The sequence below is a fragment of the Miniopterus natalensis genome, chromosome 17, assembly GCF_054644295.1.
Source record: "Miniopterus natalensis isolate mMinNat1 chromosome 17, mMinNat1.hap1, whole genome shotgun sequence".
Lineage (NCBI taxonomy): Eukaryota > Metazoa > Chordata > Mammalia > Chiroptera > Miniopteridae > Miniopterus > Miniopterus natalensis.
Window position 1 is genome coordinate 8,444,108 of NC_142097.1, and position 16,851 is coordinate 8,460,958.

Below are 16,851 nucleotides of genomic sequence, written 5' to 3' on the forward strand. Positions count from 1 at the left end.
TGAGAAGTGGTCACGAAATATCTAGAACCTGGGAGGAGAAGTCTTCCTTGTCCCCTGTCTCAATCAGGGGCATTTCAAAGCTCCTCAGGGGCTCATGCCAACCTGAGCTTTTTGTTGCCCTTGACTCCCTTCTCACCGCACCCCCAGCATTTGACCATACTATTTGCCTCTTCGGTAACTTAAATCCAACCTGCCTCTTCTCTCCACCGCACTACGTTCTCTCTCTATCTGGGCTGAGTTACTAGGATGGCTCCTGTCCGTTCTCCCTACCTCTGCCCCCAGCCTGGCCCTATCCCTGCCTTCTCTCTCTGACTTGACAGAGAAATCCTTCTGAAGCCTCCTCAGAGTGGTGTCCCTCCCCTTTTCAACTGTGCCAAGTTCTAACTCTCCAAGGTGGCAGCTCTAGAGATCTCCACCTTGTCCCTATGCCGCCTGAGACTCAAAACTCCTTGAAGGCAGTATCTATGTCTTACTCACTGCTTATTCCCAGTGACTAGTGCAAAAAAATCTCATACATAGTAGGCACTCCACATCTGACTCTAAAAGAAACCAAGATGTGGCCCTAGACATCTGATTCCCAAGCACCTTTGCACTTCACTTTGAAAGAAGGTGGGTGGGATTTGTACAAACAGGATGTCTTTGGGGAGAAGAGCCGTGCCTGAGGGGACTGCAGAATAGGATCTTAGAAAGAAAATGTGTGGATAGAAGTCTGAAGCATAGATTGTTTTCTTCACCCAATAAACATCTGCTGAGCAGCTATGATGATTTACTGCCCAGTTATAGTGCTGGATCCTGGTGACAGAGCAGTCACTCCTACACAGGTGTGCTGACTAGGGGTCAGGTTCTTTCCGAAGAATTGTATGTCTCTTAACCATTGTGTGTCTGTTTAAATCCTCACAGTGTTCCCATGCAATAAATACTCTCCCCATGGGATGGATGAGAGGCAGGGTGACAGAGATGAAGGGTCTGGGTATGAAGAGCTAAGAATCAAAGAGTCTGGACAGGAAACCAGGTTGTCTGGCTTGGAACTCCTGGGCTCAGTGTGTGTTCTAACCCTGACACTCAGGCCGATGTGTCTCCTGCTACCATTGAGTCCACTTTCTAACGAGGGGGCTAGATAACAGATAAGTATACATAGGAGCATGTCAGAGAGTGATGGAGGAGTAGTGGCCACCCTTGAAGTCTTGAAGATTTCGCTTTGAAGGAGACATTGACCTGAAATCTGAATGATAAGAAGGAGAAGCCACAGAAGAGCTGAAGAGAGGTGTTCCAGGCAGAGGGAACAACAGCGAGAAGGCCAGGACCAGCCTGAAAGGCTGACTTCCCTTTGGGGTTTACATTTCACCCTCGCAGGAAAAGAAATTCTGTGGCTGCCACAGGGGGTGCTGTTTTATGTGATTGATGGTGTTCCCCCCATGAGTCCAGGGCAGACATGCTGTGGAAAGGCTCTCTGTGTGGCCCCTAAAGCCAACGAGCCATGTAGCGCCCTGGTGGAGGGTGGCAGGGTGGTTCAGCCCCAGAGCATGTTCTCACCAAGCCAAGGGGACTCACGTTTTCTTTGAAGCTGTGGTTCTCAGAGCATTCGGAGTCATCCTGCCAAATATCCGTGGAGTTCTCCAGCGTCTGCCAAGTGCCCCGAGCCAGGCAACGTCTGTAGGCCCTTCCTGAGTTCTCTGAAAGTAAACACAGCTCTGGGGGAAAGGTCGGAACACGCAGCAGGCTCCCTGAGCACACGGTGAGGCCCTGGCCCTCACCGCAAAGCCGTGGAAAATCCCAGGGAAAGGGGATTTTTACTTCCCCTTGCAGGGGGCAGGAGGAGGGTGGGGGGCTCATTAGCATCCCACTGTTTATTTGGGATGGAAAGAAAACCACGAAAGCCTCTACATTTCGGAAGGAGCCATGGTCCACTGATGGCTGCTGTGTTTACCAGAGTCTCTGGAGCTAGAACAGCCCCGGTGACTCAGAGAGGTGAGCTCTCCAAGGCCAGGCCAGCTGGAGACACCCTCCAGGGCTCCCGGGGCTCGCTCAGCGGGACATCTCTTCCGATGCTCAGGAGGCGGTCCATGGAGAGGAGAAAGCGGAGCGCTAACCTGCTCCACTCTGACGGGCTTTGCGGCCTTGGCCCGCCCTCCCTCTCTCCCCCTTCCAGGTTCTTTATCAGAACTAGGGGCAATGATGGCACCGACCCCCCACAGTTTGGGGGCGGAGTAAGTGAAAGTGTGTGTGTGCAAGTGACAGGCAAAGTGCTGTGCCCAGGACAATGGATGTTGTGACTCAGTCACATCTATTCCAGGAGCACCTCCTCAAGGGGTTTTCCTCCTACCTGGACGACCAGGGACCAAACTTGAAAAAGAGAAACTGAAGTTTGTTGGAACTTTCTACTCCTGACCCTGCATGTAATGGGCCAACAATAACCATTTGCTGAATTCAACTGATCAAGCCCCATATGGTGCTTCTACCTGCCCACCCGACAGCTTTACTAGGGTGTCTAATTGACATCTCAAAAAACATCCCCTAAACCAAACTCTTCATCTTCTCCTCAAACCTGCTCCACCCACAGATCTTCCCACCTCAGTTGATGGCAAACCCATCTTCCCAGTTCTCTGGCCCCAACCCTTGTTCTCTTTCTGTCTGTCATACCCTTCATCGGCTCCATCAGTCCATCCTGCTGTCACCACCTTCAAATACAACTAGGATCCAAGCACCGCTTTTCACCTCCTGCCACCACCCTACCTGGAACCACCTTTATCTCTCACCTGGACTATTGTGAATGCCTCCAATACTTGTAAACGCCTCCAATGTCATGGGCTGCAGTGAACCCAGAAGTCAGAATGAGCTTAAACAAACGTCAGTCACGTCATGTGACGCCTCCCTCAAAGTCACCCAAGGGCTCTCTGAAAACAAGTCAGAGTCCCATGGCCTCCCACAAGGTCCTGTAATGTCTGGCCCAGTGCTCTCTGACCTGACCTCCTATTGCTTTTCTTCCCCCTTCACTCCAGACACATCGGCCTCCTTACTCTTTGAGGAACACATCAGACATGCCCAAGTGGAGCGCAATTTGCACCCACTGACTCCTTCCCTGCTGAACACTCTTCCCCTATTTGCTAAATCCCTTACCTCCTTGAAGTTTCCACTAAATCATCACCTTGTCATAAAGTCCACTCCAACTTTCCAATCTCTTTCCTCTCGTCTTGTTTAAAATAAATCACAAACACACTCTATACTTTACTTATTTGTGATGTTTCCTGATTATTATTTGTCTGTTGCTGGAATGTGAGCCCCACAAGGAGAGGAATTTTATTCTATTCTATTTTTGGCCACTAATACATCCTTAGCACTTAAAACAATGCCTGGCACACAGTAGGTCTTCAATAAATATTTGTTGAATGAGTGAAAGACAATAATGTCGCCTGACATGGTGCTCTCCATGCCAGCCATAATTACTCTGTGCTGGGAGTGCAAAGACAAGGGAGACACAGCTCCAAGTCTAGCAAGGGGGAGGAGACCTTCACATCAAGTACTATAAATGCTCATCAAGTACTGTAAATGTCATCAAGTACTGTAAATGCTAAGATGGAAGACTGCACGGGAACCTAAGAGGCCTCAGAAAGGTGGGGGCCATTGCACTGGTGGGGAGTAGTCTGAGAAATTTTCTGGAAGAATGTAAGTTTCAAGCTGAGGATTAAAGTTGGGTTTATAGACAAAAAAGTGTGGACAACGGCCCCGGGTGGGAATGGCTGAGCAGGTGTAGGAGCCTGGGAGTTGTTTATTTGGCTGGAGTGGAGATGGGAGAAAATGCTAGAGGGGTCAGCAGGGCCATGTGATGGAAGTTCTTGAGCACCATTTAGTGGTATTGGGGATGGGCCAAAGTAATCCAATGTGCATTTTAGAGAACTTTGTGGAGGTGGTTGGAAGGGGGCCAGACCTGAGGCAGAGGACCAGTGAGGAGCCGGGGGAGCAACAGCTGAGAGTGAAGATGAGCAGTGCGGGGGTGGGCGGGAAGGGGGGCCAGGGGCCTTGGCTACTAGCTGGATGGGGGGCGGGTGGAATGTGAGGGTGCTTTTCTCTCCATTTCTCACTCCTCTCTGTCCCTCAATACCCACTTCACCTGATGACAAGTCTTGACTGTCCAACCGCCAGTATTTTTTAACTCTCCTCTTCTCTCCAACCTGAATCCACACCCTCACCATCTCTTTTTCTGAACCACTGAAGTAGCTTGCAGACTTGCCCCCCCGACGCCCCCACCCCACGCCTCAGTCCAACAGCCACAGGCTACCAACGTCAGCTCCCTGCACCGCAAATGTCCTTCTCATGCCTCAACACCTTCAGCAGCTCCACATAATCTTTTTCTACAAAGGAAAGTTAAACACTCGGAGCATAACGTACAGTTTCCTGCACAATCAGGTCCAGCCTCAGCCTCAGCCTTACACGCAGTTATAGCCTGTACCCACCGTTACAAAGGCCCCCTTCTCATAGTACAATGTTCCTGCCTCTAATTGTATCTCAAGAGAGTGCTCTTCCAGCCCTACTTTTCTACATCCTTCTACTGGCTCCACATTTCCCTTTTACTGCAGGAGCCCATCGGGATTCTAAAGATTTAACACAAAAAAGATTGCGTGGAAATACAACTGCCCACCTTTTTCAAGTCACATTCCTCTTAGTACACTCAAGAAGCCCACAACTCATTTTCTTGAGCCTTAACTACATTTCTTTATAAGTTTGAATTTGTGACTGCTTTTCCCCCTAAAGTGAAATGAACCTGTTTTTAGCTCTTGGGAAGGACCAGGAGAAGGTGGGGCTGGTGGTAGTGGCCTGTTCCACGTGGCCCTGAGGAGTCCAAGCACATGTGGGGCCTTAAAGACCTGGAGGGGTCCAAGGGGCCGGGACTCAGTCTCAGCCTTAGCTCCCATTTATGAAGCACCTACTGTGTGACGGACTCGGTATGTGCCTTCTCATTTATTCCTCAGGATGACCTTTGCTATTATAGACAAGAAAACCACAGCTCAGAGGGCTCTGGCAATTTGCCAAAAGGCTGACTGTAGAATAGAGGGATGGGGTCTAACCTCAGAGCTCCTGACTCCATGTCCAGTGCTCTTTACTTCTCACTGAGCTGAACACTCAAGTCCAGCAAACTCTCTAGTATCTTCCCTTCCGCCTTCCCTTGAACCTCACATCCTCATGTCTCCTGGGCTGATTCCAGCTGGGTTTCCCCGGGGAACAGTTTCATGAGCACTCCCACCCAGAAATGCATCTTCCTTGAAAAGTCTCTCTTCGCACTAGAGGTCTCAAAAAACTGAAACCAAATTTTACCTGATGTGATCATTTCTTGGGCTGAAATTAAATATGAAATATCACCATCTCCCCTTCTCAGAAACCCATTCTCACTTTGCTCTGCCTGGAACTTTGTAACTGCTTGTGTTTCTTGAGAATAGTTCTCTAGATTTCACCTGTTCTTAGATTTGTTCATGGTCTTTGGTCAAAGGCAAAGGAGTTCGAACCAGTAATTGTTTCTCTCTCCTTCCAGTGAATCAACCAAGAGGCTGATTGCTGGGCAGGTGGGGGTGGGATAGTATCCTGAAGTCCTAACTAACAGTCACTTCCTTTAAGCAGGATCAGGGCAAGCAGAGTGGTTGAACTCTCCATCCAAGTCCCACGGGGCTTAAAAACGCCAGTTCACTGGCATTTCCTGCCGATGCTATTGCAAGGGTGGCTTTGCTGTCCTCCCTCTTTATTTGACAGGCCGAGTTGCACGGATGTGAGCACCCATCTTTCGCCCCCACCTCTTCCTCCTCTGCACGATGGTGGTAATTCTTACCCTCACTGCAGCAAATGCTGTGGGAGCCGGGCCTGGACCCTATCATTTCAAAGAAAAGAGGGCTATTATATTAATAGAACATCCAGGCACAGAAGAATTGCAGGGAGACAGGAGAAGACGAGAGAAGGAACACGTACCACCAACGGCTCAGAAGGAAACCTTTTATGGCAGAAGGAGACTTGAGAAAAGCTCTTGGTTGGAGCCCTTTCTCCAACTGCTCCCTGGCTGGTCTACCAGGAGGGCCCAGCCCTTAAGGAAGCTGCCAGGAACTGGTAAAAGAAGACATTACCTTCACGCCACCAAGGTAAGTAGGAAGGGCAGGGGACGGAGACATTTCCCGCAGGAGAATGTGGCCAACAGACATACTGATCAAAGGTTCCGTTACAAAATGTGCCTGCGGAGAGAAGACAGCCGAGTGAACGACAACGCTGGGGCCCCGGCCGGCTGACGGAGACAGGGCACCGGGAGCCCGGCCGCCTTCCTGGCAGGGACCGGCATGGGCATCCCACTGTGCAGACAGGTCAGAGCCGGAGAGCAGTGTGCGCAGGACGGGATGTTCCATGCGGCCCGAGCACTGTGGCTTCGTCTAGCCAACTTGACCTCTGGCAGCGGTCCTGCCAATTACGTCAGTGTGCGCGTCACGCTGACTTTGGTTTAGTTTACATGAACTGACTCTCACAGAAACTCGGGGTCAGGAGGACACTTGGAGGTTCAACCAGCACCTTCTGCTCCATAATTAACGAAATACTTGTCAACCCTTCACCAACTAGATCCTGGGACACCCTTACTGTGAAGTGGGTGAAAGGACCAGTGGATATAAGGGCATCTACAGGATTGAAGTCTTTTGTCATATGTACCTGACACAGCACTACCTGGTCATATTTCTCCATTTGAATACCATCTGTTGATCATTATGAAATATTTGGGACATCTAGAGCTCAGGGGAGAGTGTACACCCCAGGGCTTGGTGATGAGAAGCTACACACAGAAACCCCAGCCTTATAGGCCTCCCGGAATCAAATGAAGGAGTTTCAGAATGGAGCCCAAATGTCTATTTCACAGGCTCCTCACTCCCAGGAACCAAGCATCATGCCCCACCATCTGCTCCCTACTAGGCTAGAACTCGGGGAGAACAGCCAGGTCACTGGCATTGGAACCCAGAAAACACAGATCTGCTGGGCTTAGGAGCTGGCTCAGGCCCCTCGGGGACCTGGCTGCCAGGTGTGGGCACCGCATCTGTGTGAGGCGGTGCTGAGCTGCTCGAGCGAGGCTCCAGTTGAAGAGGCCCTGCTCTACATCGACTCGGAAAGCAGTGCTCCCCGAAGTAGGAGATGGCTCTTGTAACAGATCAAGCCTTGACTGCTGCCTGCCTGGGCTGAAGGAATCGTTCGGGGAGAGGCTGTGGCTCGAAGGTTGGCACTGCCTTTGGTCAGGAAAAGGAAGAGAGTTTATAGTGTCTCGTCACCCTCCAGGGCCCCGAATGAAATGACCTGGAAGAAGCCAAGAAAACAAGGAGGGGGCAGCTTTCATCCACAGTCTCCAGTGTTCAGAGGCAGTGAGCCAATGGGTGTGTTCTCAAAAAAAGGAGAGAGGGAATCTGGACACGCCCAAAGAGCCAGTGTATGGGCAGAAGAGGCCATGGACTGACCAAACTACTAACAAATTTGCTAGAATGCTCTGAACCTAGTGTAGACCTGGGTAAGAGAAATGTCATGACTCTGCTTCAGTTAACACCCTGGGAGACCGAGGACCCCCACCCAGTACACACTCAATAGATTCCCAGGTTAATAATCTATGACAGTTGCTCAAGTTGTGTGATTAGGCAGTGAGTGTGCTGTGACAGAGGTTGTTACCAGAGATGGCCACCAGTATATGTATCCCATCTCATATGCTTTCTTACAGTGAGAGATGGGGGTCTCTCCCCTGGAACCCGGGCAAGCCTTTGTAACTATCCAATCAACTGAACATGGCAAAAGTGACTTCTGAGGCTGGGTCCCAAAAGGCGACCTGGCCTCTGGTTGTGTTTGTCCTTGGGGCCCAGCCAGCATGCTGTGAGGAAGCCCAGGCCACGTGGAGAAGCCATGTGGAAGTTTTCTGGCCAGCACTCCCAGTTCCACTCTCAGCTGAGAGCTGGTGTCAACCCAAAGACGGGTGTGAACAAGACTTCACATGATTTCCCCCCAGCCTTTGGGTCTTCCAACCGCACTCCAGACATCGTAGAGCAGAAACAAGCCATTGCCAATGTTTTTGGTCTAAATTCCTGACCCATAGAAACTGTGAGACATAGAAAATGATTATTATTATCATTTTAAGCCACTAACCTTTGGGACCATTTGTTACACAGCCATGAATAACTAATACGTGTGCTTACCAGAAGGTTCTTTGAGTAAGTCTCTCAGGCACTTCTCCTTGTACTGAGCCCACTTTCGAGTTGTCTCCTCAAGGAGAGATCCTGTAACCTGAGCAGAAAAAAACTATGGTGATCCCCTAGTAGCTGCAAGCAGAGTGGTCTTGTGATCTTCTCATACCATCATTCTCGAACCTTCTGCTGAAGTGCCCATGAAGGCTGCACCAAGAAATAGGATTTCCTTGACATCTTATATTCTATTTAAAAGATACATATAAATTGTGCATTTATTCCATATTCTAATCATATGGGTTTTAATACAACTATGAAAGATTATTTTTTTCAAAGTCTTCAAGTCAGGTTGACATTTCAAAAGGATGCAATATGTTCACCCTGAATTTTTACACCCTACTAAACTAATAGCTGCCTGCTTCTAAGACCATGGGGATTTCAAACAGAGGAGCAAAGCACTAAGACAACTCAATCATGTGTCAGAGAAGGGCCAGAGGAATTGCAGGGGCCTGCACAACCCCTGCCTCATGCCTGTGGGTCCAGAGTGGAAAGAAGACAGATACTCTGCTATTGGACCGAGGCTTTGGCATTTTTTTCTTTCTGGCATTAACTGTCTCATCCTATAGAACCTTAGATACACAGAGTATACTTTTGGGGCCTTCCAGGTAAGTGGGTTGTCTAACAGTTTCTAATTGTGTATCTGTACCACTTCTTTTGGCTTTAAAAGGGAATTTTTCTTCTTCAATTTACTCATTTTTATTGGGCATTTATTGTGTGCCAGGTTTTGCATTAGGGAGGAATTGAAGGGGATGCAAAAGTGAGCAGGACACATTCTCTGCTTTAAAGGACTTAGAAGCTGCTCAAGAGAAGGCAAAGACAGTTGACTCTTGAACAACACGTGGTTAGGGGTACTGACACCGTGCCCCATGCAGTCAAAACCCATGTATAACTTTTGACTCCCCAAAACTTAGTTGTCTCCTGGTGTCTTCAGGGGACTGGTTTCAGGACCCCCTGCAGATGCCAAACTGCGGATGTTCAAGTCCCCTGTATAAAATGGTGTGGATCAATGCATACAGTCGGCCCTCCACATCCTTGGACCCCCGGCTGCGGATCAAAAGAGTGCAGGTATTTATTTTTTAAAATCCACGGATAAGTGGATCTGCGCAGTTCAAACCTATATTGTTCAAGGGTCAACTGTAGATATTGGCTGCATAAAAAGCCAAGTCATCCTATGCTTCCAAACAGGCTCTTTCCCTAGTGGCTCAGTATTGGCATTATTGTCGTCTCAGTCACAAACCAGAAACCAGGAGCTGTCTTCTTCTCCCCCCTCTTTACCCCCACATCTGCACAGGTACCAGATTTGTCCTAAATCTCCCTTCTGTCCACACCTGCCTCCCATTTCCTCAGCCTCTGGCCTGGCCACTGTCTCCCCTTCACACTGTTCCAGAGCGATAGGTCCACAGGGCAGCCTGAGCACAGGGCACTCTTGCCTAAAGTCTTGCCCTCTTGGCCTTGTTGACTCAAGATTAACTCGGCCACCCCAGCCCCAAGCCTCTGCACCGGAGTCCCGCGCTTTCATGACTTCGCATCTCTGCACTCCCCGCTGCCACCTCCTCCACCCTCGTCTTCACCTGGCCACGCCCTAGTCACCCCTCAAGGCTCAACTCAAGCCTAATGAGCCCTGGTCATACTTGACCATCTCTCTTACTGAAGTCTTGGGCTGGTAGCCCCTCTTTCTAGTGTTTTTTAACCCGCACACGACTGATTCCTAGGGCCCATCACATTACATTGTGCTATCATCAGTGAGTCACTTGTCTGTCACCTTCACTACCCCATACGTGCTGTGAGGGCTAAGATATGCCTTTCCTCTCTGACTGCCAGGCCCCAGTAGGGGCCGAGTTACTGTCCTCACACCCTTCATCTCCCAGCTAAAGAAACAGAGGCACAGTTATGGGCTGGAGCAGGGCAGGAGGGACTTGACCATGGGAGGGTTTAAATATGTGGCCTGGGCTAAGGTCGACCTGTTAAGCAGTTGGCCCTGGGCTTTGTCTCCCTTCCCAAGGGGAAACAAACTCAAATGCTTTCTTGGCCAGGTAGGTGCCCTGAAAGAATGAAGTAGGACAGGCATAACCACAGGGAGTGGAGTGGCCCACTGGAAACTGGGGAGACACCCCACCTAAAGGTACTCACACACACATACACACACACACAGCTGAAACAAAGCCAACCAACAAGCAAAAAAACAAACCTATGAGCTTAACCGTAGCCAGTTTTCACCTCTGAGTAATTCACTCAATCTGCACGCCCCTCTGCCCAGCTCGCCGCACCCCCCAATACTATAGCATCCATGATGGGGTCTGTGAGGAACTCTCTGCATTTCTTCCAGGGACTCACACAGCCAACTTTTTGAAGAACTGTATGGTCATCATTAGACTAGAGGGTCCCAAACTTTCTCAATTCCTGGTGCCTTTGGTGTCTCAATAATTATTCCACAGCACCCCTAAGCCAAAGGAAGTATCTAAAGTCCCACCTAGTAAGTAGGTAGGTCCAGACAACTTAGTAAGTACCTACGTCCTAGCAACTTAGTGCCTACAGGGGATCGCACAACTTCTCAAACCCGGGACTGAGATTGGACACCACCACCTTTGTTCCACTGATTTTTGTGCAGTATTTGCTGTTTATCACAGCAACTTCAGAAAAACCAGGGTTGCAAAAACATGTCATCGAAAGGAATGCTGAAACCATAAACTGCCTCGAGCTAGTAAATCACATAGTGTCTGGCAGATGTCTGGGAGTGCTGCTCCCCTTGAAAATCTGAAATATCTTACAGCACCCCCGTGAATTCTCAGCAGTGCCCCGGGGTACGTTAGCATACCACTTGGGAAACATGTTAGCCAATAAATAATAATAATGGTGATAATGATATGAAATAATTGGCATTTATCCCTTGACTTCAGTTTCCAATGAGTTTTGAATCTCCATTAATAATACATCTCTCTGCATTATGGCCCAAGACAGAGCAAGATAAAAGTTGTCAACACATTAGGATGTTTTACATCCTAATTTGACCATAAATAACTCTATATTGTTTTTATAAATTTAGCAGAGAAGTTGATACACAAATTGTAAGCTTCCAGAATCTTCCAAGGGGAAACAAACTCAAATGCTTTCTTGGCCAGGTAGGTGACCTGAAAGAATGAAGTAGGACAGGCATAACCACAGGGAGTGGAGTGGCCCACTGTAAACTGGGGACACACCCCACCTAAAGGTACTCACACACACACACACACACACACACACACACACACACAGCTTAAAGTCACAAAAGTAAAACCCTTTCTCGGACAGAGTGCTGTGTGTGTTCTTGGGGACCTCACTGGGACCTGGCTGAGGAAGAGACGATAAAATCAGTCCTCCATGTGAGCTGTCCCTGGACTAGCCTTCTCCTGTCCCCGTGCTCTTTGCCATGACTAAGGGCCATGCTCGAAAACAGAAAACAATACAAAACAGTAGAAACACTGAATTTGGTCAGCGTAGGAGAGCCAGACAAACTCAGACTGTCTTCCCAGGTAGGCATCATAAAGACACCAAAAGTACAAGAGGCAAATCCAAGTTCAATCACAGCCAGGTCCAAACACAGTGACGAGGGAGGGACATAGACCAGTGGACGCTTCCTGACTGGGAAGGTCCAGCTCCATTCTGATTCCACCTTTTCTTGCTCAGGTAACAGCATCAATGACTAACGTGGCTGAGAAGGGATTCAGGGAAATAAAAAAAGAAGCCTCTGTTGACTTGCTTTAAATAAATCTTCTAATATTACTTGTTACAGAAGGAATATGCTTCATTGTGAATAAAATTAAAATTACAGATAAGCAAAAAGGGAGAAGATAGAATCACAAGGATATAACTCAGAAATGATCATCTCTGCACACATGCACCCTTGCCTTTTTTATTTTAACCGAAAAGGAAATAATCATGTTGTTCTGTAGCCTCTTTTCCACTAGAAGATGTATAGTCAATATATTTCCATTTTAAGTGCTATTCTCCTAAAACACCATTTTAACAGCTACATCATTTTCTAGGGATGCATGTGACATAATTTATTTTTTAAATTCTCCGGCTTTGGACAGCTACGTTGCTTTAGCTGTTTGCTATTATAAATGATGCTGTAATGAAAATATCCAGAGTTAAACACTTGAGTGCATATTTATTAGGAGGAATTCTTTGAGTTGGAATCTCTGGGTCATAAAGTATACATTTTTTAAGGGTTTGATAATGTACTGCCAAACTATCCATCCTCGCCGAAAAAATTTTTAACTTAAAAATATGTACCTTTTTACAATCCCATCAGCAATGCATGGAGAAGCCACAGATTCACTCTCTGAAAACCTTAAAGAGTTTGTGTGTTTTTGGTGCCCAAGCAACTGCTAATTAGCTTAAATGAGTTGTGAGGATGGGAGGAGGGAGGAGGCAATAACATTATTTCCCTGCTTGAATTTAGAAACAAAACTATCCCTGAGACTTTCTCATTAAGTGGATTTTTATGAAGACTTCCTGCCAGAAAACACACCACGGTCATTTATAATCCATGCAGGGAAAACATCTAGGAGCAAAATTCACCACGAAAGTCTGCACAATGTCTTACAACGTAAACATGAGGAGAAGAGTGTGGGCTTTAAGACAGAGAACCCAGAGGGGGGCCATCAGGATTACAGACACACTGCCGGACAGACAGACAGAGAGGCTCTGAAAACAGACTGGGTGGCAGAGGGGGAGGGGACATGTTAACAGGCACATGATTGACTATGAAAGTCCCAAGTCCCAGAGCAAAGGGCCTGAGGCCCCGCAGAGTCTGCTGTTTTGACATACAAATACTCGAATGTCAACAGCTTCCAAGGGATGCTGAGGAAGGAAGATGCCATCTCCTCAAATACGAACGTCTCCACTGCTCCTGAGCTACACCATCACTGGTGATCGTTTAACTCCTGTGAATCTTCATTTCCCCGTCTGTAAAACGGGTTCAGTGATAATACTTTTCTCAGAGGCTCGCTGCAGGGTTCAAGCAAGGTGACTTATGACAAATGCAAGTTCAGCAGTGCTCGGCGCCTAATACACAGTTGTGGATAGAAGGTGAGCAAACCTAGATAATTTAGCTGAATCAGTTCTCTATGAGACAGAGAACCGAAGCAAGGGTTAGGGTTCTGCGTCAACTTTCCCAACAATGGCCCCACCACTGGCCCATTAAGTCCTGGGGTAGGAGGCAGGCCAGGGCCACCTGCCCCCCTGAAATGTTCTGGTCACTAACCATGGGGCTGCTGCCACCATGCAAGGATTCCATGAAACCACTGACTGGGCTCACGGCTACAATCTGCTATGAGGCTTGAAGGCAGCTCTGAGATAACTGGGGTGTAGAAATTTTGGGGGGTTTCTGCCTATTTGGTCCTGGGCCAGCACCACAGACAGCCTGGTCAGGTGACCACCTGACAGCCGGCACCCCAGCCCTCCCTCTAGGGGGCAGCAGGGATTTAGAACTCCAAGGCTGCCCATGGACCAAAGGAATACGAGAACATTCCCGAAGGCAAGTCTTTACTCAGATGAATGGATTTGGGGTTCTTCTCATCATGGCCCAGTATAAAAATGGAATCCTGAAAAGGCTCAGCTCCTTGGATGAGATAAGACAAGCTACCAGAATGCCCGACTAAACAGAACGGTTACACAGCTTAGACCACATCCTTGAAGCCCTTAAACCTCATGCCACGGAGCTACATTTACTGATGTAGAAGAATATTCAATCGCCCTGAGACTCAGTTTTCTCATCTGTAAAATGGGATTAAAGACCTCCCCTAGCAGGATTGCTGAGAGCTTGCCATGAAGTCATATAAGGGAGGCGCCTAGCATAGTAAGTGTTCAAAAAAAATGTTAGCCTGTGTTACTAGTGCATTTTGTTTAGGAAAAAAGCAGATTGCAAGATAATATTTACAGTAAGACCCTGTTTGTTAAAAGAAAAACTATATATAAGTAAATGGTAGGAAACGTCTGGAAGCACGAGTCCTAAAATGTGAATGAGGCTGAGCTCTGGGTGGTGGCATTACAGTGAGCTGTCATCTGTATTTATACTTTGGATTTTATAAGTTTACTTTTTTAAACTATGAACAGCTTATATTTTTATAATAAGAGGAAAGAAAAGAAAACGTGAGAGTGATAAAAGCAGCCAGGAGTATATACGCAGAGATTTTAAATGCCATTTACAGAGTTCACACTGGCATGGGAAAAGCTTATAATACAATGGAAAGGGGAAATCAGGATGCAAAATGTTTTACACATCACCATTTCGGCGATGTAAAAAAAATGCATAGAAAAAGGATTTGGGGAAAATATGCTGAAATATTAACAGCGGTTACCCCTGGATGCCAGGATTATGGTGAATCATTATTGTCTTAACACCGTGTTATATTTTCCAAATTGCCTACGAGAGGCCTGAATTGCTTCTGTAATCAGAAAGTATGTACAACTGATAATAATAACAATAATAATAATAAAAACTGCTCTTACTTGCTTGACGGAAACCAGAAGCAGCAGAGCGAGGAAGGGCCGCGCAGGGGGCTGGAGGGAGCCCTTCCCGCGGGAGGGGAGAGGGCCGGCCCCGGGGGAGGCAGGGGTGCGGGCGGGCCCCACCCTGCCCGGCTCCCGCCTCATCTTCCTCGCGGTGCCCTCACAGGCGCGGGCACATCTGTCCAGCCCCAGATGTCCCACAGGCAGCCTCCTCTCGCATCCCTGCGCGCCGCGAGGCGATGCTGGCCCAGCTGCTCTCCACGCCGCGGCGACAGCGCCTGCGCCCGTCTAGACCGAGCTCCTGACTCTCCCAAGTTCTCATCAGCCGTGGCTCGGCCCCCTCCCGGCCCCCCCAAAGGCAGGGAGATTTTTCCCAGACCTCCCCCAAGTCAGCTGTGTTTTCTGGGACGTCCTCTGCAGAGCCGAGGAGAAAAAGCAAAGCGATCCGTGGGTCCCACCCCCAAGGCCTGGCTCAGGACACAAGACCCGGGTGCGTGACGGGCTCGGGTTGGAGCCACTGAGGAACAGCCGGCCAAGAGGCCAGACCTCGAGCCAGTTCTGAGGTGGGTGTCTTCATGACGGACCCATTTCTTACTAAGACATTAAGGTTGTCCAGGCCGGGCTGAGCCAGCCACCAAGGTTGTCCAGGCCTCCTCTGGGCCCTGCTTGTGCCAAGACTTCACGAGAAAGCTGCCAGGCCCAGGAGAGAGCAGCTTCTGACCCAAGTGTGAAGCAAAAACCCAATCAGAGACTCAAGACAGAGGCTCTGTCTACACAGTAGCAAAACAACATGTGACAAGTCCCATAAGCCCTCCTCTTCATTGCCCACTTGCTCTGAACATGTCGCTCAGTCCACCTGGCCGACCCTGCTATGGAATCCATGACCCAGCACTTACTAACTACGGGGTTTGTGCTTGCTCATGACAAGTCACATTTACAAAAGCCTTTCACCCAACATCCTCTATCATTAATCCTCACAATACCCCTGGGAGAGCGTGATATTTCTCCACTTGACAGCTGAGAAACTGGAGCTCAGAGACTTTAGGTTGTTTGCCCAAGGCCACACAGCAAGTAAGTGGCAGAGACTAACCCAGGTCTTCTGACCAGTCACCTGACCACAGCTATTTGGTAAGTCGTCTTATCTTACCCTAACTCCCCAGGTGAGTTCCGTTTCTCCAGCAGTCTCATCACTGAGCCTCTGAAAGGCTCTGCTTGGCCCTTCTCGCCTCACCTCTCCCTGTCCGGCTCCCAGCAGCCCCTTCCAAGTCTTGTCAGCCTCCCGAACTGGAGGACCCTGGGAGAACGCACCCTGGTTGGATGAAATGTAGGCCCTCAAGAGATAAAAAGAACCTGTTCTCTTTTCTCCCCCCATTCAAGTTGAACCATGGGAGCTCACCTTGGCTAATTTCTCCAACTGAGTGAATTCTGAACAGTTGGAGACAAACAGGTGAGCATCCCTTCATGGAAATCCTTGCGAGTCTTAAAAACTCTATGTGACAAGAGTTTAAACCTTAGCAATGAATGTTCATAATGAACAAAGACCCCAAATGGACTCTTTTAACGATGTAACCTCTGGAATCAATGTGGTCATCTCTTGGGGACAACAGAGTGCAGGATGAAGTGACGTAGAGGGAGGAAAGTACTCGGGCGACGGGCTCTGAGCCTTTTGATATGGCTGTAAGGTTGTTCTGTAACTGCACATTTAAGGCTATTTTCCAAGTTGCACACTGGCAAAGAAAATGCCTGGTTGGTACAAATATTCTATCTAATCGGTTTTTCTTAAAAAAAAATCTTTTTTCTGAAGGTACAGGGGTTGGGGCCACACACGACTTCCCCATCCGTTAGATGGATGCCATCTAGTGAGAAAACTTGGTAAACCAAATGCTCACGACTCCCGGGCTCCTGACAGCACACTTCCCAGCCTTCACCAGCAGGGAAGCACAGATGAGCGATGCCAACCCACAGGGCACTGCCTTTTCTCCTACCTGCCCAGGCTGGCAGATTCTGTTATACCCAGGCGTCTTCAGGAGGCGTCTCAGAGGTAACCAAGAGCCTGTATGTTTCAGATCCACGTGGCATCTTCCGCTGCTCTCCTGCCCTCACTGCTCCATGAATGTCTTCTGCC

The 16,851-nt window shown here is 48.6% G+C and overlaps 1 protein-coding gene across 1 annotated transcript in view; it reads right to left on the bottom strand.

Annotated features, from left to right (window-relative positions):
* GLP2R (glucagon like peptide 2 receptor) overlaps nt 1–14,870 on the bottom strand; it is a 59,815-nt gene extending 44,945 nt beyond the window's left edge. The window contains exons 1-4 of the mRNA XM_016222409.2: nt 14,727–14,870; nt 8,187–8,274; nt 6,105–6,209; nt 1,552–1,673 (exon numbers count right to left, since the gene is read on the bottom strand). Coding sequence (XP_016077895.2) covers nt 1,552–1,673; nt 6,105–6,209; nt 8,187–8,274; nt 14,727–14,870 — 459 coding nt within the window. The remainder of the gene's footprint in view (nt 1–1,551; nt 1,674–6,104; nt 6,210–8,186; nt 8,275–14,726) is intronic.
* Nucleotides 14,871–16,851: the final 1,981 nt, after the last annotated feature.